The sequence below is a fragment of the Phocoena sinus genome, chromosome 7, assembly GCF_008692025.1.
Source record: "Phocoena sinus isolate mPhoSin1 chromosome 7, mPhoSin1.pri, whole genome shotgun sequence".
NCBI classification, from domain to species: Eukaryota; Metazoa; Chordata; class Mammalia; order Artiodactyla; family Phocoenidae; genus Phocoena; species Phocoena sinus.
Genome location: NC_045769.1, coordinates 102,455,144 through 102,482,808, shown reverse-complemented (window position 1 = coordinate 102,482,808; position 27,665 = coordinate 102,455,144). Strand labels below are relative to the sequence as shown.

General features: G+C 38.7%; 1 protein-coding gene across 7 annotated transcripts; it reads right to left on the bottom strand.

The window, feature by feature from the left end:
• On the bottom strand, positions 1-27,439 carry INSIG2 (insulin induced gene 2). 7 transcript variants are annotated; one of them, XM_032637858.1, is made up of 6 exons: positions 27,382-27,439; positions 12,712-13,104; positions 6,369-6,493; positions 3,067-3,233; positions 2,803-2,902; positions 1-1,757 (listed from the first exon to the last, which is right to left on the bottom strand). In XM_032637858.1, exons 2-6 carry the CDS (start codon positions 12,953-12,955, stop codon positions 1,716-1,718), a joined length of 678 nt encoding a protein of 225 aa, XP_032493749.1. In that variant the 5' UTR covers positions 12,956-13,104; positions 27,382-27,439; the 3' UTR covers positions 1-1,715. The 7 variants fall into 7 exon arrangements, with proteins under 7 accessions (XP_032493749.1, XP_032493753.1, XP_032493754.1 ...); XM_032637862.1 differs by having other exon boundaries at positions 8,393-13,104; positions 27,382-27,421; XM_032637863.1 differs by lacking the exon at positions 12,712-13,104 and adding an exon at positions 8,393-8,620 and having other exon boundaries at positions 27,382-27,415.
• Between the last annotated feature and the right edge of the window lie 226 nt (positions 27,440-27,665).

Genomic DNA, 27,665 nt, shown 5'->3' with positions numbered 1-27,665 from the left:
TGATAATTATATATTTAATACATCTTGCTTTAAACAGCAAATTTCAAAGTAAACACATCATAGACCTTATAACTTATTAAAGAATTATAGTGCTTACAAAGTTGATTCTAAAAATATACCTTATTTGTTCTAAATGAATAACATTATCTGGAAGATAGAATAATAAATTACAGTAGTATGTTTACCACCACTATAGTTAAGATTGTGTACATATATTCAATAGGAAATCCTCAGGATTTTCACACTTTCAGCCTTAAAACATAAGAGCAGATTAAAGTTTGGCATACAAGATCTCAGTCTGACAGAAATGGTTTTAAAATCAAAACTGGAAAAATATCTAGTTGACATATTAAGAGAGCATGAGCACACGCGCACACACACACACACACACACACTCTCTCTCTCTCTCTCTCCCTCACTCAGTCCTACACACACACACATACACACCCCTCCAGAGTAAGCAGATTTCACCCTTGTGTATCAGACAATTGCCATCAATTTCAAAAATAAAAACTGGGGGAAAAGGTTAACTAAGACTATGTTTAAATCATACTCAAAAGGCTCCAGTTGTTGGAAAAATATGCACAAAACTGTTACCAGGATCCTTACCATGCACAATATGCCATCCCAGTACATTCTAAAACAACACATTCTTGAACTGTTCATTAATGGGCGCATGGATACATAAGAAATTATGTGCCCATCCACTCCTCGGATGCAATCCACTGACAATCAATCATATGAAGCAGCCCAGCTCAAATGGTTCTCTTTACAGAACCCAACAGATTACAGAACCCAAGACAACTAGAAACTTCATTTTGACCTGTTCAGGAATTCTTATGTGTTCCATGTGCAAAAGCAGGGTAATACTGTACTGCAAATGACAGTTAACATCACTTAACACTTTGTGGCACTCCAGAAGGTCATTTTGTATTTGTAAAACATATTTACTCTAGTTAAATTTTTCAATGGTCCTTACTTTTAATTATATGTATTCTTCCAGATTTAGACTCAAAACAATTTGATGCTGATAAACTCTCCTGCTGATCACTTTCACCTCCAGTAAAATCTGTTAAAACAAAAATTACTCTTTGGACTCTCTCCAGTAATGCAGGTATGAAAATGTTCCCTGGAAGTTCTTTTTCATCATATATTAAAACACCCAAAGCTCTCTGAGACAACATTAAAATAGAAACTAACCACACATTAGGGCACCCATAACTCGTACTGCTATATATTAGAAAAATAAAAAGGCACAACAGTAAGCAAAAGAGAATATACCACTTTCCATTTGCTTTTTTTTGGCTTTCCTCATATTTTATTTCAGTAAGTCTATAAATTGTTCAAAGCATTCTTATACTCTGCATGACGATAACTGAATATTTTGGCACATCAACATTGTGATACAATATATGGTATGTCTAAAAAATTAAAAATTTCATCTATTAATCAACATGTTTTTTAATGTAGTGCATATATATTTTACAGTTATTTAAGTCAAATACATAAAGGTTTGTACTTGATTTACAGATGAAGCAATCACAGATTGCAGTAACATATGTATGTGTGTATATGTGTGTATATGTATACACACACCAATTAAGGGAAAAACTGCATCCTGGCAATTTTATAGTCCGAAGTATTGTTGGTATAGCTATCATTTACATGCCCTTTTCGTCTTGTTTTTCTGTACAAAAGATACGTTTTTGCCTTCTTCATTCTTGATGAGATTTTTCTGCGATAACTTTACATTCATACTGTAAAAATTAAAAGGTTAAAAGGTTAACAGATTAATGTTATTTTGAATAGCAATTTCCATATAAACTAAAAAGGTCTAAACTTAATAGTTTATTAACATATGCCCACTTTATTCCTCAAAGAATCTGAGAGTTATACAACTATTAGGATTAAATGACAATTATGAAAGGAAAAAAGAAATTTGCATTCTAGAACTGAAAGGGGCATAGCCAAAAGCAGGGAAAATATGATATTTCTACATTACAAGCAAATGATAACAGTATATGATTTAGATCAATCCTAGAATATGAAAGGAAGCAAAATAAATTTCTTTGTGTGTTCACTAAGGCATATTAGCAAAGGAAAGGTCATGAACTTAAGGACAGGACTAATATTGTGAATTCAGATAATATTTTTTCAAATAACTTTAAAGTTGAAAGGAAAAACTCTACTATATTAGCAAAAGCTTCTGGTCAAAACAATATTTTGAAAGGACAGCTATTAAAATGTCTACCCATAATTCAAAATAAAGTAAACCAATGGATTTAGTATAACTGGGTGGCTAGACTACCAAAAAGACAGCAATGTAAACCACTCAATTCTCTCAGCTGGCTAAAATGGTAAAAGTGACAGCACCTATTCATGAAACTGCTGTGGCATCTGAATGCCAGTCCCTGACCTTTGCCATCTCTGACTGGGCTCATCAACAATGTCCTTTTCCTTCTTAACTAAAATGATCAAACATCTTGATTTGCTGGAGATAGTCCTAATTTATATTTACAGCAACATAGTTATAAGCAGCGCTTCTTCTCACTTTTAAAACTGTCCCTTTTTCATGGAGTAGAAACATATAGATTAGTAAAATAATTAATTAATAAAAATTGGAGGATAGATCGTATCACCCTATCCATAACACATTTTAGCTTTTCTATCCAGTGGTTCTTTCCATTTTTAATACACTTGTGATTAAATTCTTCCAAATGACTTATTCTATTGCTGTATGGAGAAAACTTGTCTTACATCTCAATAACAGAAAGGTAAGTAAGTAAATGAGCATGAGCTTACCATTGCCAGTTGTCGGCCGATGTTTCCCATTGTTATGCCTCCAGCAAAAAATATACATGGTAACCAAGAGCGAACATAAAGAAAATCTGGAGATGTATATCTAGAATAATAGAAATATTTTTAACAACTCACAAAGGAAGTACAATGACACTTATTAAGATAATTACAATGGAAATAAGTTACTCTGTAGATTAAAGTGGCTAATGCAATTTTAAAATCTCAATTCTGAGATTTTAGGAAACAAGCACCAAAAAGAATACTTACTGATAAACACCATTATAGACTAGCAGTTGAGTGACCAAAGTTGCCAAGAAAGCAATTCCTATTCCAAGGCCAAAACCACTTCTAGATCTATCAAAAGTCCACCACAGTCCAATGGATAGTGCAGCCAGTGTGAGAGACAACTGTATGTTGTTATCAAAATCCACTTTCTGAGATCAGTGTTAAAGAGTCATCTTTAAATTTGTAACCAAACAATTTCACCTGTTCATTTTTCTAAAATAAAAGATGTTAATGTTGAGAAGGGAATAGACTGCGTAGTCTAGAGTGCATTCAGGTTTTTAATACAATGTACAAGACTAGGGAGGCTTAAAACTATTTCCGATATGTACTAAAGACGCACAGAGGGCATGATACTTCACTAATAGATCTCACTGACGTGTTAATCTCTACAAAAAAATGGCACAGTATATACATTGCCGATTATCAGATCAGATCCATTATTTAAGAAATGCTTTCCTTGCAAACAAATGTAACTAGAAGCCTCGAAACACAAGTATTGCTAAAGGAACACACTTTTGCCAAAAAGGAAACCGATATTACTTCTCAAACAGGCTTAGAATTACTTGAGAATCATACAGGAACTTGCAAATAGAAGAGTTGACAGCTATTTAACAGGGTACCACATTCTCTATGTGATTTACTGACAGACACATTTTATAATAATGCAGTTCAGAAACAAGAGTACCAAGGACACACTATCCCTTTCTATTATGTCAACTGTTCTAGTTTTAATTTGTTGAGGAGAAAGCCCTGAAGTGAACATTATCTTGCAACCTGCCAAGCTATTTTGGTGCCTGAGACTTTCTGGTATAGGACAGTTTGCTCAAATGATGTTTTATTTCCGTCACCTACTTAAGCACCTATTCACAAATGTACAGCCCTTTTCTACTTCAAAATCTCTGGGTAAAACGAAGCTTTATAAATTCAATTTTCTCATTTCTTTGCTAGAGGATTACACTGAAGGAATTAATTTCAAGTGTCATTACAAGAGCATTATCTATGTCCCAAAGGCCACATCTTGGCTGTATATCCAGCTCCCCAGAGGATACTATATATCTTGCCAAACTGGCCATGCTGCAACTACAGAGAAGAGAGGGGAAGTTCCAAAATACATATAAAACCATTTTCCACTTCCTTTAACACCCTGCTGTTTACCACCATTCCCCCCTCCTACCCAACCAGCGGGTATCCTGAATGCCCAGACTGCCATTCTTGGTCAGCCCTTGTTTAGGCTTGATTTATCAAGAGACCTATAGTCTATGGCATGCTTTCTGAAAAAAGCTTTTATTCTTTAGTGAGTATTATACCTCAAATTCCAAAGAAACACTTGTGCACTCTGATTTCTCTATGCAATAAACATTCTTGTAAAGACTGGAATTTGACATTAACTGGGTTCTATCTTTGCTGACTAAATTAACTTTGCTAAGAGTCAAAGCAAAATAAGGAGGCTTCTAGGGTACAGGTAAAACATCAATCTTAAAAATAGTACAATGTGATTCTCTAAAGTCTAAGTAACCTAATATTAAGTCTGTGTTATATATTTTGTAAACATTTTGGATTCTGCTTAAAGGATGAACAGAATAGCTAAGATGACTATATTTAAGGATTTCATTGAGAAGAAGAAAAGAATGACCAAAGTAAAGAATTTAAATTAGATATATAAGTCTTTTTAATTCCAGAAAGGGTTATCTAAATTACTCAACTTAAAAATACCTGAACTGTCTAGGATAGAAAGGTCTAATCCACCAGACAGAGATGAATTTACACACTTGTGGGGCTCCTCGGTAGGAGAAGGAATGTTCCTAGACTCGAGTCAGGATCTCCAGGGTCTGGCCTCAGCTCTGGAGCAGCCTTGCAGTATGTATGACTCAGCAAAGTACGAAACCTCTCTAGCTTTCATTTCTCTTATTATCTTTATAAAGAAAATGTGGAACTAGGGGATTTCTAAGTTTTCTTCTAGATATAATATTGTACAAGTCTACCTTTTTAAAGTCCTCCTAACCACTAGATTTGTTTGTTATAAAATCCTAATTCTCAAAGATTTCACCAAACCAAACATGTTGGGAAACTCTTTAAGACAAAAGGGTAAAAAACAAAATAATAAGAGCCACTGAGGGACTTCCAAATTCACAGGTCTCCAAGAGCCAGCGTGACTAGGAACAGAAAGGTAGACGTGCTTTCAGAATCTAGGACCCTGCTTCTTTCCTTGGTTCCTCTTCTCCAGCTTCTCCAAAACACCTCAATACATGCTGTTAGAGACGCTGGAATCTCCTTGCCCCGTGACCCACACTCTCTCCAGCTAACTGCCAGCCCTGAGCCCAGCGCAGTTACAGGAAGAAACCTTGGTCAGCCTGAGTCACACATCTTCTCTTCTCCAAAGAGAAGGCTCCTGCCACCTCCATCCTCTAAGCCATCTCTTCCAGAAAAGGGAAGACTGAACTAGCATTTCCCAGATCCTCTTCTACAAAGGGAAGTTGGGAGGTCAGCGGGGCAGGGGGGAAGTAGGGAGGATGACAGGATAAAATCCTTATGAGGGCAAAAACTTTTGTTCTGGGGGTGGACATTTTTTTTTCTGGGGGGTAGAAGCAGAGGAGAGGTGGGACATAGAGGCTACCTTATCCTTCTAGCCAGAACACTATGAAAATACTCATTAATCACTAAATTAAAATATCAAAATCCTCAAAATGATCAAACTTTAAAAATATGTAACTTAGGAAAAAAAGTTCATTTCAGCCACAGTCTAAGTTGGCTATTTCTGCCTCTGCCACTTTTAAGAACATTTATGTGGTTTGTTGGTGTTGATTAAAACCAATAAATAACAGTCTTTAAAATATATATATATATACATATATATATATATATTCTTCAAATTAAAAAAACAGAACAAAAAACCAACCAGCACCTGAAGCCACCAGATGGCCTTACTAACAAATCTTAAATGAAGAGAGAAAAGAAATTCCTTTGAAAATGTATCTGTTTCAATGCTAGTTACCAAAACTAGATGGAGGTAATCAAGTAACCTAATTTAAGAAAACCATGTAAATTTTTTAAATGTGCAAAGTTCTGAGTTATATCGAAAAATAGGGATTGAAATGAAAGGCTATACCCCACACTGTAATTGCATAGGTGCTCCCATGATGCTTCAACAATGCGGCGTGCATTATTTTTATGACTAAGTGGGCATATCACAATTTGACAACAGTGAAGTTGCGAGGGACTGTTTAACCTTTGGTTTGTCAAAAGCTGCTTTGTTATTACGCATTTCATTACAGCAGGAAGGATACAGCGCTGGCATGATTTATACCAACAAAGACGGCTACACACCGCATTACACTGGACCACTCTCTTTTAAATTTATGTGGTTCTCCTAGATGCCTGTCAATGCAGGGGTATAATAACCCAATCACGGCTGTGGGGAAAAAAAGGGAAAAAATTAAGTCATCTCCAATGGTATACAGGCAAAACTTAAGCTAAGAGTCACAACAAGCATCATAAGCATTTGAAAGATTCTCTAGAAAAGCTTTTCAACTTACTTAACATTAATTGTTGATATTTTAAACTTACCTTCCAAAAGAAAAAAAAAGTGAGGATAACACCATCGAAGACAGCATTGTAAATGAGTACAACAGTACTCTCAATTATAATAGGCAAAACACTACTTCAGCGTATGATTCAGAATTTCGCAGATTGGACTAGATGATTCACGCTACTTTTCTACTACTAATATCTCTGAGACTTGGAAAGCATCAAAGCAGTTGGCAGTTAAGCAATGTTCTCTCTAAGCTATATAACCATGAAGCATGCTATGAAATGTCACAAATCTAAAGAGAATCTCGAAGTGTAAACACGTACAATCTCATCATATACATTGTATTAGATGGCTATAGCTGTCCTGCCACACATACAATTCTTGTCCCCCCAGCTTCTTGTCTCACTCAGTCTCTTGTGTCTAGTGCCTTGTCTGGACAACTCCCTTCCAACCTGGCCCCCTAATGAGACTCTAGGTCAGAGTGTCAAAGCAGGGAAACCTGCAACAGAAATCTACTTGTAAGACTCATTCTGCAGAGGACAGATGGAGGAAACATGGTCTACAGAATTATATATTTTCAGTTAAAATTTAAATCCACTGTTAAAAGATCAGAAAAAAACCTTTTTGGTATATTTCTGCATTTTGGAAAGAACATTTTGAATACTAATGGTGCAATTAATTAGTATGAATAACTCAATTTTTAACTTAAATACTTGACAAACCTCAACATTTTATTCATTCACTGGGAGAAGATTTTAAAGTCATTAAAAAAAGAGTATTTCATGAACCAAAACATTCTTCAACAAGTTTTAAGGAAAATATACTTCTACAGATTAAATTTAACAGGAAATAGCTGGGCAGCTTTAATTTGCTCATCTTCCTAAAAACAGAATGTTTATGCTGCCATTTGGTAATAAAAACACAACTGTCACATCAGTTGAAAAGTATGTTTAAAATGTCCAGTATTACCTATGATGTATCATGAAATTATTGCACCCAAACCTACGCCTGAGGGGTTAGAAGCCCCTGCCTGGCCTAGTACTGGCTAGCTCTATCTCACAAACAATGCATTCAATCTTAAAGGAAAAACAGAAATTAGTATCAAAAATCAGAGGCTAGCAGACCAATGGAACAGCATGAAAACCAGGCTGCACCGTCACCCTTTCATCTGGAGTGGAGATGTTGCAATGATGCAGACATTTTCTAACCCGCAAAACTGAAAGTGTTCTTCTGATTAGGCTTTTGCTGAGGATAGATGGTTCACAGACCATAAAGACATTAACAACAAACTTCAGCAACGCAGAGCTCCAACAGCTACCAGTAAATTTAAAAGTTTCAAATTATATTCCTATTTAAAAGGTTCTGCTCTAAAATCCTGTGAGATTAACTGACAGCATTTCCAGATTTCTACAAAATTAAAGTGGCAACAAGCATGCCTAACAGTTGAAATATATCTAAATGAATATTACCTCTTTTTTGTTCTCAAGGGGTCATGAAACTGGCAGCTCATGTGTCATCCCTCACTCTCTCTCTCTCTTTCTTCCCTTTGCCTGTTGCTGAGGAAATCAACTAAGATCAGATATTCCAAGTCAATTTTCCTCAGCAGCTGATGCCATAGGTAAAGAATTATCACACAGAGAGTACTGACGTGTGTGCAAAGATATAAATAAGTAAAATTGACTGTATTTTTATGCATGTGATGTCAGACTCACACATGAGAGACAACTGAGGAGAGAAAGCAAAAACACAAAAAGAAATTTAAACTGCCACACTGCCAACCTTGGGATTTGCCAATAAAAATCAAATCCATTGAGTATGCATGGTTCTTGGACGCTCACTGAGAGGGAAAATTCGAGGGAGCTTGTCACTTCGCATTAAACGTCTTCTTTCTTTCCTTTAAATAAAGGCCTGGCAGAGTCTGAGAGCAACATCTACAGCACAGTGAGGCTGCACTGTTCAGAGCTCAGCAGAAGTGTGTCTGGCCTTCTTGTCCTCTTCCTCCACTTTCTTAAACAAGAGAGACTGTTAAAATCACGCCTGTGTAAAATCATATGCAAACACAGTCCTGCTTAATCAGATGGTTCTCTGATGCAAAAACCACATTTCTTGTGATATATTTCAGTTATTTCCCAGTGACTAGTTGAAGGGTATCAAGACCAAAAACAAGAGAAGTTTGTAAAACGTCAATATTAAGTCATCATTTTTCATGGTCATGTTTTTAATGCAGTGCTGCGCTAAAAGAAACAGTTAAATCAAACATTTTTCAAGGAAAAGGGGCTGAAAAAGCACAACCACTGAATGAGATATACTTTCATGGAAAACTACGACAGGATAAGCAATGTGTTCATCCAACAAATACTTAAACCTCCATAATGTGTTGAGTTCTTGGTATTTACTGGGGATTTAAAAAGGGAAAATGAGTAAGACATGACCCCCGTCCCAAAGTGACCACAGAAACAATTAAGTAGAGTAACGTGTTAGGGGCAGCACTGAAGGGCCCGGGGGTCCAGTCTTCTCCTGGTGTGTGCCGAGGGGAAGCAGGGTGCGAGCGTGTCAGGAAAGCTTCATAGAAGAGGTGACCCTTGAGGCAGGAGTGTTCAGCAGGTGAGTGGTCTGGAAAGGGCTTTCTAATCAAAGGAAAGCATTGAGGAAAAGCACAGACAACAGAAAATACCTGGTATCATCTGGAAACTGGAAACTTTAGGCGGAAAGGGAGTTTCGGGTCCAGAAAGAGTCTGAGAAGGATACAAGTTGGCGGGGGCCATATCACAGAGACTTGCCCCACAGTCACTGGGAAAATAACACCATCACACTTGTGCCAGAGAGAGGGCCAATCGTTCTTCCAGCAGTGAGTGTACAACACAGGACAGGAGAGAAGGGACTTAGGGTGCAGGGGGGACAAAATCAGAGGCAGAAAAAGAAAAGACTGAAAATTCCAAGCAGAGCTGTTGAGGGCCTAGACCAAGAAAGAGACAAGGGAGAGATGTAAAACTTGGAAACCAGATGTGGGCAGTGAGAGACAAAGGGAGGAGCCTTCTAAGACTCTCCAGGAATTGGGTGACTGACTGCATGACTCATCAGAAAAGATCTGTTTGTTTTCATTTTTAAATTAGATATTAATTTGACTCGTGATTTGTTAGTCAACTTCTCCGGTTATTTTATCCACACAATCTTTTTTCTCCTATTTATTCTTCAGAGAGATTCCTTTGTAGCTCTCAATCACATTCAAGAGGTTCTTAACTCCAATTCCTATGCACTGCACACGTAAAGAAGTTAACCAACTTGAAACACCAAACATTATTAAACTAAAAATAGAGAACCAGGAAAAGGAAAATGGGATCAAAAGGAGTTTATCAGAGTTCTCTACTAGTTGTCGCTCCAGAAGCACCACTAGCAAATTTTCCATCACTGGGTTTACATGTAGAAAGTGGTGATTCTGGAGACCCTCCAGAAGGTAGCTGCTCAGTCTACAAATATTAATTAGACAGGAAAATCAAAGGACAATTATCAGTTTTTCTGATTTAACATGATAAGAGCTTTGAAAATGCACAACACATATACACAAAAACATATACATACCATATACACACGCAAACTGTACACACTGTTTCTTACAGCATTTACTTTTTTTCTTTAATATTTTCCCTAAAATTGGAGGGGGCAGCGATTATGCAAGAGTCCATTTTCCATCTTTGGCAACTTCCACAAACCTGGTATCCTCACCCCCACCTACTAAACACCATGACCTACCCAACATCAACAGCAACATTAACTGGAATCTCAATTCCCCAAGGCCTCTCTCCTTTCATTTGCTGGGCACCTCATAGAATGCACTGCTTTCAGAAGAAACACTTAAGAAAGAAATGTAAATGCAAATCCTCCACACGAAATGATATGAGGTTAGGTTTGTAAATGTGACAAGCCTAGCGGCTGGGAGAAGGTAGGAAAGTAGGGACAAAGTGACTAAAATGTAGCATTAACATTACAAATTTTCCTTCCTAAATGTGAGTTTGTGGCAAAAGTGCCCATATCACAGGCAGAGATGTAACCCCTGTTCCTCTCCATGATAGAGGTAGAATGAAACCTCAGCCAAGTTCTCCTGCCCTAGCCCAGAATGTGTAGCACAGGCCACTGTACTCCATCCAAGCCTGGCACTTAGTCTGGAAGGTTCAAAAGAGATACCCAATAGAGGGAAGGATGAGTGGCTCCCTCTGCCCCCTTCCCCAGCATGTGATGTTTCACCTAGCCATGCCATTCCTTGGCTCTGGAACCCTGGACTCATTGATATCCTCTCCTTATCTGTTTCCTCATCCCCCCAAAATAGGCACAATGCAAACATCTCACTCCCAACGTTGCCCTACAGATCCCTGGGGTTAAGGGATATGCCCAGAACATTAGTAGACATTCAATAAGCAATCATTTCCCTCCCTTGACCTTCCTTTTGTCTATTCTGAAAAGACATGTTCTTCCAAGTCCTGAAAAGCTTCTATTAGTAGCAAGACAGCAGCTCTACCATAGGAGAAAATAAACAAAGAAGTAGAAAAAGTCATTGGGAAAACGTTTTTTCTTCTGAACTTAAGTGAAAGAAAGGAAAATACATGAGGACTGGTAGACACAACAGAGAATAATAAAACGTAATTTATGCTTTGTCTGTTTGGACTATGTTGCCTGTTCTCACAGAGAATAACAACAGCTCTGGGGAAACTAAGAATCATCACCTTTACAAGTTCTCTTTTAATGGGAATATTGTAATAGTGAGACATCAATATATAAACCATGCTGAAACCTTACCACGAAAATGCCCTTCAATCCACACAATGGGATTATGTAATTGTCCAATAAGTTTCACAAGGTCATTTTAAAATGTCTCACACCTAACTCCTCACTGTTGGCCCTCTAGCTCTAGGACGGAAATCAAGGAGGATCTACATTATATTGCAAGGTAGTTATGTACATTAGGTGTGAGACACCAAATGGACATTCATAAAAGCGCTTTTCTCTCTCAATCAGAATTATCTTCTACCACATGATTATGGCTTCCTTCTATTACTTTATTATATAAAATAGTATCAATCTATTGGTCTCATTAGAAAAAGCTGAAGAGCTATCCATTATGAAAGCTCATCATCAATACAGCATTCTGAAATGCTCCACTTTATCCAATACACACTGTCCACCAAAATCAAGATCTAAATAGGATAATAATGATTTTAAGCAAAGAGAATCTACCTTACTGATCTCTTTAAGAATCTATTATTCTGAATGTATATCTACAAAGAAGATACCAAGAAAAAAAGCATATGCAAAAATGTAAAAAATAACAACATGAAGCTTTAAACTTGAATAAAACTATACTCAACCTTTGAACAACATGAGGGTTAGGGGCACCAACCCTCCATACAATCAAATATCTGAGTATAACTTTACAGTCAGCCCTCTGTATCCACAGTTCCGCATCCACAGATTCAACCAACCTCGCGCTGTGTAGTACATATTTATTGAAAAACATCCACACGTAAATTCCACCTTATGTTGTTCAAGGGTCGACTGTCTCCATCTTTCAAGTTTTTATCTACTTCAAAAACCAGAGGATAACATACATGTCAAAACCTTAAAACCAAACAGTGATGATGATCAACAAAATAACTTAAAATAAGTTTATATGAGATGGATTGACGAAAGAACAAAATCCCTAAGAGAATCAAGATTGTTTTTAGGATTGAATTTTTAAGTCATATGGGTCAGTCAGATAGAAATCAGACACAAAAGAGTACAAACTCTATGATTCCATTTATATCACATTCTAGAACAGGCAAAAATAATCCAGTGACAGCCTGAGGCTGGGGGTAGGCTGCAAAAGGGCACAGGAGAATTTAGGGGGTAATAGAAATGTTCTATACCTGGATTGTGGTGGTAGTTACATGACTTCTATGTATTTGTCTAAACTCATCAAACTGTTCATTTAAAACAGGTCTATTGCACTCTATTTAAATTATACCTCAATAAAGCTAATTTTTTTTTAAAGTATTGCCCAGACAATATTGACACTCATTTACCCTAATTCCTTTCTAAGCGTTACAGACATGGCCTTCACGTACCTGAAGCTGTGCCACAGCATGGCGGTACCCACCATGCTGAAGAAAAGATGCTTGCAATCACATCAGGTGGAAAGAGCGTCACATTTCTCTGAATCTGAAGTAAATTTAACACTAATGCAAGAAATACTCCAATAAAAAACAGCACTATTCCTCGAATCATCAAGTTCACAGTTTGGCTAGTGACAGATGAGATATAGGGACCACACTTTTTGCGCCCAGGTGACTGTGTCTCTCCTTCCGCCATGGTTTCATAAGTTCAGTAAGTCAGCAAAAAAATTTTAAAAAGAGGAAGAAGAAATGGCTTCTCAGCTGAAAAGCCAACTGCCTGAACCAAAGCAGATTGGCGTTTCAACAATATTGCATCTCGTCCTAAAATAGGACCTACCAGAAATCCTGCAAGAGATAAGAAAAAAGAAATCAATGTGTCTAATAAATGACTATACAATTTTCCTGATTTCAATACTAATTCATTTTAAAGGCCAAATAATGAATTGACAAGCTTATATATTTATTTAAATTATTTACTGAATAAGAAGACATTTAAAAAGCATTTTTATATGAATGATTTAATAAAAAATAAAGTGCTAAATCTATATTTACTAGGACAGAATTAGTGAGCTAAGAGACTAAAAGGTTAGAATAATAGTAAAACAGCTAGCCCCACATCAGTGAAAAAAGCAGGACGGGTTATCTGAGACACTCCTACTAGAAACTGGAAGATCAAAATCCAGGTTTCTGTTTCTTCCACCCAAATCTCCAAGCCCAAGTAACTGATGGGCTTGGAGATTTAGGTAGAAATTTTTACGCTTTACAGAAAATAAATAAATTTCTACTTTACAGAAAATCAACATATTCTGACTGAAAATGTTACAATGCTCTGAATAAAATGTGACTTGCTCGTGAGGACAATCTCCATAGGGGAATAAAATGACCTCTTTTGATGTTTAATGCTGATATATGTGAATTTCTGCACAAAAGTATCTTACAAAAAAACAGACCACCACCCACTCACTCACACATACACCAAGCACAGAAACCAGACCTAACCCGCTGTCACCAGGGCCCGAGTCATGTCCCACCCCTGCCTTGACCCAGTCTGCCCTTGTTGCAATCATGGGAGCTATTGTGAGAAAGCTGCAGTAGGAAGCAGAAGAAAGCGAGCTAAGAAAATAACGAATAACCTCTTGGCTAGATGCTAAGAAGTTTGATCCACATGGCTAAAACCTAGAACTTTGCAAGTACAATCACTCTAGGTATTCACTCACCCCTCTAAACCAACGTGAACTTTCCTTTGTATGTTTAAGACAAATAACATTTGAGGCTATCTAGGAGCTGTCCTTTTAACTCTCACAATAACCCTAACAGGTAAGTGCAATTATGTCCATTTTACCGGTGAGGTATAAAAGCAAAGAAAGGTTAAGTCACTCAACCAAGTTTCCAGCCTTAGTAAGAGGGCAAGCTGGGATTCAAATCCATGCAGTCTGTCTGGCTCCAAAGCCCTCATTCATACCATTATGTTCAGCCTCCCAAATTGTTACATGTTGCCCTAAATTCTTTTTCTATGAATACTTTTTTTGAAGTGGGAAAGTATTATACAGACTATTTTCATAACTTACCATTATCCCACCTAACAGCATATCTTGGGATATTTCCTTTGAATCTCTAAGCATTTTATTTAAACCTTTACTATGGCACTTCTTATAGGTACCTTATGATGATATGTACAGTTGCTTTACAGATTATAAAATTTCTATGTAGGTCTTATTCACTATCAAGTTTTTGCTGTGCCTACGTACCCAGACAGGTACGTGCCTAGCTCATAGTAGGAGCTCTACATATTCATATTTGTTTCATTAAATTAGGTTAACTCCTTTTGAATCAAAGTATATTGGGTTAAGCAGGCCTTTTTTTTTTTAACATCTTTATTGGTGTATAATTGCTTTACGATGCTGTGTTAGTTTCTACTTTGTAACAAAGTGAATCACCTATACATATACATATATCCCCATATCTCCTCCTTCCCACCCTCCCTAGCCCACCCCTCTAGGTGGTCACAAAGCACCAAGATGATCTCCCTGTGCTATGCGGCTGCTTCCCACTACCTATTTTACATTTGGTAGTGTACATATGTCCATGCCACTCTCTCACTTCGTCCCAGCTTACCCTTCCCCCTCCATGTGTCCTTAAGTCCATTCCCTACATCTGCATCTTTATTCCTGTCCTGCCCATAGGTTCTTCAGAACGTTTATTTATTTATTTTTTTAGATTCCATATATATGGGTTAGCCTATGGTATTTTATTTTTCTCGTTCTGACTTACTTCACTCTGTATGACAGACTCCAGGTCCATCCACCTCACTACAAATAATTCAATTTCGTTTCTTTTTATGGCTGAGTAATATTCCATTGTATATATGTGCCACATCTTCTTTAACCATTCATCTGTTGATGGACACTTAGGTTGCTTCCACGTCCTGCTATTGTAAATAGAGCTGCACTGAACATTGTGGTACATGACTCTTTTTGAATTATGGTTTTCTCAGGATATATGCCCAGTAATGGGATTGCTGGGTCATATGGTAGATCTATTTTTAGCTTTTTAAGGAACCTCCATACTGTTCTCCATAGTGGCTGTATCAATTTACATTCCCACCAACAGTGCAACAGGGTTCCCTTTTCTCCACAACCTCTCCAGCATTTATTGTTTGTAGATTTTTTGATGATGGCCATTCTGACTGGTGTGAGGTGATACCTCATTTTAGTTTTGATTTGCATTTTTCTAATGATTAATGACGCTGAGCATCCTTTCATGTGTTTGTTGGTGATCTGTATATCTTGGGAGAAATGTATATTTAGGTCTTCTGCCCATTTTTGTATTGGGTTGTTTGTTTTTTTGATATTGAGCTGCATGAGCTGCTTGTAAATTTTGGAGATTAATCCTTTGTCAGTTGCTTCATTTGCAAATACCTTCTCTCATTCTGAGGGTGGTCTTTTCGTTTTGTTTATGCTTTCCTTTGCTGTGCAAAAGCTTTTAAGTTTCATTAGGTCCCATTTGTTTATTTTTGTTTTTATTTTCATTTCTCTAGGAGGTGGGTCAAAAAGATCTTGCTGTGATTTATGTCATAGAGTGTTCTGCCTACGTTTTCCTGGAACAGTATTATAGTGGCTGGCCTTACATTTAGGTCTTTAATCCATCCGGAGTTTATTTTTGTATATGGTGTTAGGGAGTGTTCTAATTTCATTCTTTTACATGTACCTGTCTGGCTTTCCCAGCACCACTTCTTGAAGAGCCTGTCTTTTCTCCATTGTATATTCTTGCCTCCTTTATCAAAAATAAGGTGACCATATGTGTGTGGGTTTATCTCTGGGCTTCCTATACTGTTTCATTGATCTGTATTTCTATTTTTGTGCCAATACCATACTGTCTTGATTACTGTAGCTTTGTATTATAGTCTGAAGTCCAGAAGCTTGATTCTTCCAGCTCCATTTTTCTTTCTCAAGATTGCTTTGGCTACTCAGGGTCTTCTGTGTTTCCATACAAATTGTGAAATTCGTTCTAGTTCTGCGAAAAATGCCATTGGTAGTTTGATAAGGATTGCACTGAATCTGTAGATTGTGTTGGGTAGTATAGTCATTTTCACAGTGTGATTCTTCCAATCCAAGAACATGGTGTATCTCTCCATCTATTTCTATCAACTTTAATTTCTTTCATCAGTGTCATATAGTTTTCTGCATGCAGGTCTTTGTCTCTTTAGGTAGGTGTATTCCTATGTATTCTATTCTTTTTGTTGCAGTGGTAAATGGGAGTGTTTCCTTAATTTCTCTTCAGATTTTTCATCATTAGTGCATAGGAATGCAAGAGATTTCTGTGCATTAATTTTGTAGCCTGCTACTCTACCAAATTCATTGATTAGCTCTACTAGTTTTCTGGTAGCATCTTTAGGATTCTCTATGTATAGTATCATGTTATCTGCGAACAGTGTCAGCTTTACTTCTTCTTTTCCAAGTTGGATTCCTTTTACTTCTTTTTCTTCTCTGATTGCTGTGGCTAAAACTTCCAAAACTATGTTGAATAAGAGTGGTGAGAGTGGACAGCCTTCTCTTGTTCCTGATCTTAGAGGAAATGGTTTCAGTTTTTCACCATTGAGAATGATGTTGGCTGTGAATCTGTCATATATGACCTTTATTATGTTGAGGTAAGTTCCCTCTATGCCTACTTTCTGGAGGGTTTTATCATAAATGGGTGTTGAATTATGTCCAAAGGTTTTTCTGCCTCTATTGAGAGGATCGTATGGTTTTTCTCCTTCAATTTGTTAATATGGTTTATCACATTGATAGTTTGCATATATTGAAAAACCCTTGCATTCCTGGGGTAAACCCCACTTGATCATGCTGTATGATCCTTTTAATGTGCTACTGGATTCTTTTTGCTAGCATCTTGTTGAGAATTTTTGGATCTATGTTCATCAGTGTTATTGGCCTGTAGTTTTCTTTCTTGTGACATCTTTGATTTTGGTATCAGGGTGATGATGGCCTCATAGAATGAGTTTGAGAGTGTTCCTCCCTCTGCTATATTTTGGAAGAGTTTGAGGACGGGTGTTAGCTCTTCTCTAAATGTTTGATAGAATTCACCTGTGAAGCCATCTGGTCCTGGGCTTTTGTTTGTTGGAAGATTTTTAATCACAGTCTCAATTTCAGTGCTTGTGATTGGTCTGTGTATATTTCCTATTTCTTCCTGGTTCAGTCTGGGAAGGTTGTGCTTTTCTTAGAATCTGTCCATTTCTTCCAGGCTGTCCATTTTATTAGCATACAGTTGCTTGTAGTAATTTCTCATGATCCTTTGTATTTCTGCAGTGTCAGCTGTTACCTCTCCTTTTTCATTTCTAATTCTATTGATTTGAGTCTTCTCCCTTTTTTTCTTGATGAGTCTGGCTAAGGGTTTGTCAATTTTGTTTATCTTCTCAAAGAACCAGTTTTTAGTTTTACTGATCTGTGCTACTGTTTCTTCATTTCTTCTTCACTTATTTCTGATCTGGTCTTTATGATTTCTTTCCTTCTGCTAACTTTCGGGGTTTTTAGTTCTTCTTTCTCTAATTGCTTTAGGTGTAAGGTTAGGTTGTTTATTTGAGATGTTTCTTGTTTCTAGAAGTAGGATTGTATTGCTATAAACTTCCCTCTTAGAACTGCTTTTGCTGCTTCCCATAGGTTTTAGCTCATCGTGTTTTCATTGTCATTTGTTTCTAGGTATTTTTAAATTTCCTCTTTGATTTCTTCAGTGATCTCTTGATTATTTAGTAGTGTATTGTTTAGCCTCCATGTGTTGGTATTTTTTACAGAATTTTTCCTGCAATTGATACCTAGTCTCATTGTGGTCAGAAAAGATACTTGATGTGATTTCAATTTTCTTAAATTTACCAAGGTTTGATTTGTGACCCAAGATATGATCTATCCTGGAGAATGTTCCATGAGCACTTGAGAAGAAAGTGTATTCTGTTGTTTTTGGATGGAATGTCTTATAAATATCAATTAAGTCCATCTTGTTTAATATATCACTTAAAGCTTGTGTTTCCTTATTGATTTTCACTTTGGATGATCTGTCCACTGGTGAAATTGGGGTGTTAAAGTCCCCTACTATGATTGTGTTACTGTCAATTTCCCCTTTTTATGTCTGTTAGCATTTGCCTTGTGTATTGAGGTGCTCCTATGTTGGGTGTATAAATATTTACAATTGTTATATCTTCTTCTTGTATTGATGCCTTGATCACTATGTACTGTCCTTCTGTGTCTCTTGTAATAGTCTTTGTTTTAAAGTCTATTTTGTCTCATACGAGAATTGCTACTACAGCTTTCTTTTGATTTCCATTTGCATGGAATATCTTTTTCCATCCCCTCACTTTCAGTCTGTATGTGTCCCTAGGTCTGAAGTGGGTCTCTTGTAGACAACATATATACAGGTCTTATTTTTGGATCCATTCAGCTAGTCAATGTCTTTTGGTTGGAGCATTTAATCCATTTACATTTAAGGTGGTTATCAATATGTATTTTCCTTTACCATAATCTTAATTGTTTGAGTTTGTTATTGTAGGTCTTTTCCTTCCCTTGTGTTTCCTGCCTAGAGAAGTTCCTTTAGCATTTGTTGTAAAGCTGGTTTGGTGGTGCTGAATTTTCTTAGCTTTTGCTTGCCTGTAAAGATTTTAATTTCTCTGTTGAATCTGAATGAGATCCTTGCTGGGTAGAGCAATCTTGGTTGTAGGTTTTTCCCTTTCATCACTTTAAATATGTGCTGCCACTCCCTTGTGGCTTGCAGAGTTTCTGCTGAAAGATCAGTTGTTAACCTTATGGGGATTCCCTTGTATGTTACTTGTTGCTTTTCCCTTGCTGCTTTTAATATTTTTTCTTTGTATTTAATTGTTGATAGTATGATTAATATGTGTCTTGGTGTGTTTCCCCTTGGATTTATCCTGTATGGGACTCTCTGAGCTTCCTGGAGTTGACTATTTCTTTCCCATATTAGGGAAGTTTTAAACTATAATCTCTTCAAATATTTTCTCAGTCCCTTTCTTTTTCTCTTCTTTTCCTGGGACCCCTATAACTCGAATGTTGGTGCATTTAATGTTGTCCCAGAGATCTCTGAGACTGTCCTCCATTCTTTTCATTCTTTTTTCTTTATTCTGCTCTGTGGTAGTTATTTCCACTACTTTATCTTCCAGGTCACTTATCTGTTCTTCAGCCTCAGTTATTCTGCTACTGATTCCATCTATAGAATTTTAAATTTCATTTATTGTGTTGCTCATCAGCGTTTGTTTGCTCTTTAGTTCTTCTAGGTCCTTGTTAAAAGTTTCCTGTATTTTCTCCATTCTATTTCCAAGATTTTGGATCATCTTTACTATCATTACTCTGAATTCTTTTTCTGGTAGACTGCTTATTTCCTCCTCATTTTTTTGGTCTGGTGGGTTTTTACCTTGCTCCTTCATCTGCTGCGTGTTTCTCTGTCTTCTTATTTTGCTTAACTTACTGTGTTTGGTGGTCTCCTTTCCATAGGCTGCAGATTCATAGTTCCTGTTGTTTTTGATGTCTGCCCCCAGTGGCTAAGGTTGGTTCAGTGGGTTGTGTAGGCTTTCGGGTGGAGGGGACTGGTGCCTGTATTCTGGTGGATGAGGTTGGATCTTGTCTTTCTGGTGGGCAGAACCGCGAGGGAACCCTATAATTCAAATGTTGGTATGTTTAGTGTCCCAGAGGTCTCTGAGACTGTCTTCAATTCTTTTCATTCTTTTTTCTTTATTCTGCTCTGCAGTAGTTATTTGCACTATTTTTTCTTCCAGGTCACTTCTCTGTTCTTCTACCTCAGTTATTCTGCTATTGTTTCCTTCTAGAGAATATTTAATTTCATTTATTGTGTTGTTCATCATTGTTTGTTCTTTAGTTCTTCTAGGTTCTTGTTAAATGTTTGTTGTATCTTCTCCATTCTATTTCCAAGATTTTGGATCATCTTTACTATCATTACTATGAATTCCTTTTCAGTTAGACCTCCTATTTCCTCTTCATTTGTTTGGTCGGGTGGGTTTTTACCTTGCTCCTTCATCTGCTGCGTATTCCTCTGTCTTCTCATTTTGCTTAACTTAGTGTGTTTGGGGTCTCCTTTTCATAGGCTGCAGGTTCATAGTTCCTGTTGTTTTTGGTGTCTGCCCCCAGTGGGTAAGGTTAATTCAGTGGGTTGTGTAGGCTTCCGGGTGGAAGGGATTGGTATCTGTGGCCTGGTGGATGAGGCGATCTGGATCTTGTCTTTCTGGTGGGCAGGACTGCATCCAGTAGTGTGTTTTGGGGTGTCTGTGACCTTACAATGATTTTAGGCAGCCTCTCTGCTAATGGGTGGGGTTGTGTTCCTGTCTTGCTAGTTTCTTGGCATAGGGTGTCCAGCACTATAGCTTGTTAGTCGTTGAGTGGAGCTGGGTCTTAGGATTGAGATGGAGATCTCTGGGAGAGCTTTCTCTGTTTGATATTACGTAGAGCTGGGAGGTCTCTGATAGACCAATGTCCTGAACTCGGCTCTCCCACCTCAGAGGCACAGGCCTGACACCTGGCCGGAGCACCAAGACCCTGTCAGCCACATGGCTCAGAAGAAAAGGGAGAAAAATAAAAAGAAAGAAAAAATAATACTAAAATAAAATAAAGTTATAAAAATAAAATTATTTTTTAAATTATTAAAAATAAAAAAAATTTAAAAGAAAAGAAAAAGAAAGGAAGAAGAGAGCAACCAAACCAAAAAGATCCACCAATGATAACAAGCGCTCAAAACTATCCAAAAAAAAAGCAGACAGAACTCTAGGACAAAAGGTAAAAGCAAAGCTATACAGACAAAATCACACACAGAAGCATACACATACACACTCACAAAAAGAGAAACAGGAAAAAAAATATACATATATCTCTATGTAAAAAAAAAAAAAATGGAACAGAGCAACCAAATCAATAAACAAATCTACCAATGACAATAAACTCTAAATACTAAACAAGATAAACATAAAACCAGAAACAAATTAGATGCAGAAAACAAACCCCAAGCCTACGGCTGATCCCAAAATCCACCACCTCAATTTTGGGATGATTCGTTGTCTATTCAGGTACTCCACAGATGCAGGGTACATCAAGTTGATTGTGGAGATTAAATCCACTGCTCCTGAGGTTGCACGGAGAAATTTCCCTTTCTCTTCTTTGTTCGCACAGCTCCTGGGGTTCAGCTTTGGATTTGGCCCCTCCTCTGCATGTAGGTCTCCTCAGGGCATCTGTTCTTTGCTCAGAAAGGACGGGGTTGAAATAGCAGCTGATTAGGGGGCTCTGGCTCACTCAGGCTGGTGGGGCAGAGAGGCGTATGGAATGTGGGCCGAGCCTGCGGCGGCAGAGGCCAGCATGACATTGCAACAGCCTGAGCTGTGCTGTGTGTTCTCCTGGGGAAGCTGTCCCTGGATCACGGGACCCTGGCAGTGGCGGGCTGCACAGGCTCCCAGGAGGGGAGGTGTGGATAGTGACCTGTGCTTGCACACAGGCTTCTTGGTGGCTGCAGCATCAGCCTTAGCGTTTCATGCCTGTCTCTGGGGTCTGTGCTGACAGCCACGGCTTGCACCCATCTCTGGAGCTCATTTAGGCAGTGCTCTGAATCCCCTCTCCTCGCGCACCCTGAAACAACGGTCTCTTGCCTCTTAGGCAGGTCCAGACCTTTTCCCGGACTCCCTCCTGGCTAGCTGTGCACACTAGCCCCCTTCAGGCTGTGTTCACGCAGCCAACCCCAGTCCTTTCCCTGGGATCTGACCTCCGAAACCCAAAACCAGAGCCTCAGCTCCCAGTCCCCGCCCGCCCCAGCGGTTGAGCGGACAAGCCTCTCAGGCTGGTGAGTGCTGGTCAGCACCGATCCTCTGTGCGGGAATCTCTCCACTTTGCGCTCCGCACCCCTGTTGCTGCGCTCTCCTCGGTGGCTCCAAAGCTCTCCCCCGTCGCCCACCGCCCATCTCCGCCAGTGAAGGGGCTTCCTAGTGTGTGGAAACATTTCCTCCTTCACAGCTCCCTCCCAGAGGTGCAGGTCCTATCCCTATTCTTTTGTCTCTATATTTTCTTTTTTCTTTTGCCCTACCCAGGTCCATGGGGAGTTTCTTGCCTTTTAGGAAGTCTGAGGTCTTCTGCCAGTGTTCAGTAGGTGTTCTGTAGGAGTTGTTCCACATGTAGATGTATTTCTGATGTATTTGTGGGGAGGAGGGTGATCTCCACGTCTTACTCCTCCGCCATCTTGAAGGTCTCTCCTAAGCAGGCCTTTTGGAAGGTGAACCTAACCTAGCACTTAATCATCTTTAAAATATATGTCCTCTAAGCTTCCAAGTTTCAAACTACCTTATAAATGAATTTTGGGAACAAAACCCATGTGTAAACTGGAGGGAGGGGTGGGGGTGTTGAGTTTAGAAATAATCAGTATGAAAATGAGAACATCTGTAAGCACTAGTAACTTTCACAGCCTATCAGTTCCAGGTTATAAACAGAAACAATAGACTTTTTTTTTACTGTGCCTCTACCACACTCAAAGCTCTGTGCCCAACACCCAAGGGGGGAATTTTATCCTCAAGCTCACAAACCTACTTACTGTACAACATCACTGAGCTCTATAGCTTAGCAGCCTTGAGAAAACAGTACATATTATAGCTGATTCATAGGAAAATATATTCTAAACACCTACTAAAAATCCTAGAAAACATAGAAAACATCTCCCCTTGACCTGGTCTTGCAGACTATTCCTTGCTGTGGTATCCAGCATGTCAGCATGTCATGTGTTCTACAGTGTTCAGTATCTACAGAATTCATCATCATCATTATCATCACGATACAGCACCCATTTATGGAGGGCCTACTCCATGCCAGGCATATAGTAACTCTAATCTTCAAAATAATGCTAAAGGTAGGTATTATCATCCACATTTTACAAATGAAGATATAAAGTCAAAGAGACTTAACAACTTGCCTATGGTCACATGACATGCAGTATTAGAACTGGAATTGTACCTTACATCTGACTGATGCCAAAACCCATCCTCTTTCCTCTAAAACTTGAGTCCCATTCCAGCCCAACTCCTTAGACTTCTTTTTTGGCATCCCCTATAGAAGAGGATTTGGTTACTGAAAAGATGGACAGACACTGGAAAACAATCTTAACTGTAAATATTCTCAAGGTACTAATGTAAATTAATGTCCAACCAGAAAGACCATACAAACAAATAAATTTTCTTTAAAAGTACTAGATCCAGGAGTAAAAATATGTATTAAAGAAAAAAATCATTTGGCCAACTTACATACAGTATTAGACCAAGAGTTGACTCCTCATTTCCCAAACTTCAGCAGACACAACAATACCCCCCGCTTTCTGCTACTAAAACAGCTACTAGAGGACAAAGAGTAAATACACATTTTAAGTAACCCAAATTGCTCTAGTATATCTAGTAAATTGTTTCTGTCTGTGAATTTTTCCAAAAGGGAATTTTATGTTGAATAATATTTTTAAAAGAACAAAACAGCTTCAGTTTTAAAAAGCTATTCTGGTGTGGTAGGTCCCATCTCACATCACTCACCAGTGTTTGTCAAAGGGCACTGGCATTTTGGGCAGGGCAATTTCTTGTTGTTTGGAACTGCCCTAAGCATTGAAAAACATTTAGCAGCCCTGGCTCGTGCCCACTAAATGCCAGTGCACGCCCCCTCCCCACTCTGAGATAACCAAACATGGCCTTACATGTTTCCAAATTCCCACAGAGAGGCAATGTTGTCCCACTGAGAGACACTGATTGCTAGACTCTTTCCGCATTCTATTTCCAGGCTGCTAGAGACTTTCTACAATGTTTATTTATGTAATTCTGCCACAGCTGTTTACTCAACCTTTCTGAAAGTGCTTGTTTATAGTTTCTTACTTCACCCCAAAAGTTGTCTTTAAAAATAACACAACACTTGTTTCATGTCTACCTGAATAAGATTTTTTAAGCTATTTTTTAAGTCCAAAAAGCTAATTTTGTGACTACATAATAATACAATACTATATAATTACTGGAGACAAAAATAAAAGTTAAAATGCTTTAGAATCACAGTATCCTAAAATGTAAGAAATGGAAGGGAATGGGAGTTCATCTCTTCCAGGGGCTATGTGAGTCTGATGTAAAACAAAACCAAAAGAGCTGTGGATATGTGCATTTTTCTGGTTAGGGAGTTGGAGATTTTTATATCAAGTACTCAAAAAGTTCGTGATCCAAAAGAAGTTAAGAACCAGTGATCTGTTTCCTGGCAAAGCAAATGAGACCCAAAGTGGTTAAGTGAAGTGACAAGATCAAGAATGTATACTACTGGGTCTTGCTACGACAAACATGTAAAGTGAACTCCTAGAAATGGCCAGACTCATCAAAGGAGTAAAAAATTCTACAAGACCATTCACCGCCTACTATGCAACAACTAAGTTCCTAAATAAAGCATGTTGTTTATAATAGTCACACACTAGGGGAGGTTATTTTAAAGTGAAAGCTCTTGGAATAAGTATCCCTAATTTGTTTGTTTTCAAGTTTGGTTTTCTGATTATGTATTGATAATATCTTCCTAGAGCGTATCTATACCTTTAAATGTTACTGTTACAACAGCAATAAATTTGATTCTCAAAATTTTTTTAAAAACCTATATTTGAAAAATTTAGATTACCCAAGAAATAATTTTCTGATCAGGGAAGAAGTCTCTGGTATAAAGATACCATTTAAAAGACAATATCTCAATAGATCCTCAACAATAATCCTAGTAAGTAGGCAGGTGTTTTTAATCCTTAATCTTTTTATTTTACAAAAATAAAATAGGTTAAGTAACTTTCTGAGATTATAAAACTGTTGCCAGGTAGTACCAGGACTAGCCCCAAGCACTCTGACTCCATGTCCAGAGTATTTCCCATTTCACAACTGCCTTTTCTACAAACACCATAGAGAAACAATTTAAATGCTACAAAAGTAACCGTTTTTAAAGCCATGTTGATAAACTGCTGTTAATACCAAAATAATACTTTTTTTTTTTAAAAACTGACAAAGAAGAAACATGAACATGAAAAATTCCTCCTTGAGCCCTGACCTACAATTTCTATAAAGTACGTTACTGAACAAAAAGAAAAATAGTTCAAATAGTTTGGATAGATAATAACAAATCATCAAAACTGGAAAAACATTATTCCCAGTCTATGACTTCCTGTCAATGGATTATTATTACCTTTATGTAAACAAAATAAGTGATTCTCAGCTTTGTGGATGAAAATCAAAGTTTACATTTGCCACTGAAACAACTTCCAGGCAACAGGCATTTGAAAACAAGCATACAAACAAAATCTCCTTAAGAACTGATTAAGTACCAATTGTATTTTAACAATTGCAACACCCCCAAAACCATACAAGATCATTTCTCTTCAAAGGAAGAGCAGTCACAGAAGTATGTTTACTCCCTCAGATTACCTGTCTCTTCAGGTGCTTAGATCAGAAAGGCTACTAAATAATAAAATTAAATTACTACCTCACATCTTTTTTATCCTATGCTCTTGTAATTAGAATGGCATTCTCAAAATAGAATAAGCATTACAGTTAGGAAAAACACACTTAAGTCAATGAAACTCTCCTTAAATAAAAGCACACAAATGTGAATCATAGGCTATGGACGCTAAAAACTTCTAGGAAGAAAAACATGTTTGCCTTGAAGACCCTGCAACTCATCTCTCCTGTCAACATTAAAACCCAAATACAGAAACCATTAAGCAAGCAACATTTGCATCCCATTATTGCTTTTAAATGACAAATCTCAGTCCCTAAAAAGGTTACTCCATCGTTTGAGAATAATTTTCTGATAACAATGAAAACAAGCTCTGTCATTAGATTTCTAAATTGCATTTTATCCTTTCATTTTCAGTCCACCACACGTAAAAGCAACAGTTGTCAGTTTAAAAAGAATCAACCTCTTTACCAAATAAATGTACATGATTCACAGCTTCGTCACTTTATATCAGGTATGTGCTGAGAACTATAACAAAACACACTACTCAACGTAATGTCCAGAGAAAGAATAAAAGGAGGAAACAGGAAGAGTACGGGGCTATTCTCTGGGGGGGGCCCCTATTAGTGGGGACATCCCTTCATTCATTTTTCACTCAATGGTTCCCTATCAGGGCCAAACCCCAAAGTTGGAAGATACAACCTAGCCTCTGCCAGACTGCCTTCATTCCTCCCGCACCCAAGACAGGAGCTTGTCTCCTCCCCCCCCGCCCCCCCCCACAATCCTCAGCTCCATTGCAATAGTGATCCCGGCCAGTCTCGGTGCCCCAGCTGTCAAGACTATTCATTCCTTCTTGAAGCATTTTCTCAATAATCCTACAAAATAGTCAGCTCTCCCTGGTATATTTCCCTAGACTACCTAGCTAACGCCATACTTCACTAACTTTCTGCCAATGCTAACTGGACATGGGTCACTATCACTTAAGTTTTATCCACACTGCTTTCCTCTACCAGATTGCCAGTCCCCACTGACCAACCCTAAAATCCCAGAAACTATCACCAACCGACTTCTAGGTCCTGAAAAGAGTTATCTTTGTCTTTACCATACACCTACTCCAGAGGTTTCCAATTCCAATCCAAAATGCCGAAGCCCCACTCCTCAACCCAATATCAACATACCTTTTGGCGGATTCTAAGCATTCTACGATACCTACCTTTTCGGATCCTTCCCCCTCCCAAGCCTGAGTCTGGTCTCCCTGGCTACGAGCCTGCCGAGTCCTGACAGCTCTATGCTTGACAGCCCGCCGACCTCCACCCCATCAGATCTCCGGGGTCGCCCTTCCCGCCGTCCTCCAGCCTTCTCTCCGCTCGGACACTCTTCCACTGTCCGGGGAGCCTCGGCCTCTCCTAGACCCTCTCCCCGACCCAGGTGTCCCCTTCCGGATCTCGCCGACCCTTCTCCAGGTTAAGCAGAGCCCCTCGCCCTTCAGGCCCCATCTGTGGTCCTGGCTCCTCGTACTTGCCAGCAGGGTTCCCAGGCTGCAAAAACGCAAGCGGTTCCTCTTCCCGAGGGCCACCACCTTCCTCAGGCCCCTTCCCTCAGCACCAAGTCCACCGCGCTTCCCCGGGGAATCCCAACTCACCCCCGCCTCCGCCATCTTCTGGGACCGGCCCCCACGCCCCTCCGCCGCTTCCTCCTCCCCTCCCACAACTCCTCCCGAGCTCCACTGCGCCTGTGCGGCCGACGCGGATACGCTCGGACGATCGGGGCAGAACAACTTCCGGTTCCCACCGGCGCCAGGTAGTGGGCCCGCGAGCCGGGGCAAAAGAACTTCCGGTCTCCGCGAGGGTAGCGGCCGGCTGTAGGCGTGGACTGTCGAGTGGTGAAAGGCTGGTAGATCCGCTGTTGTGCTGACCGGGCAGTCGT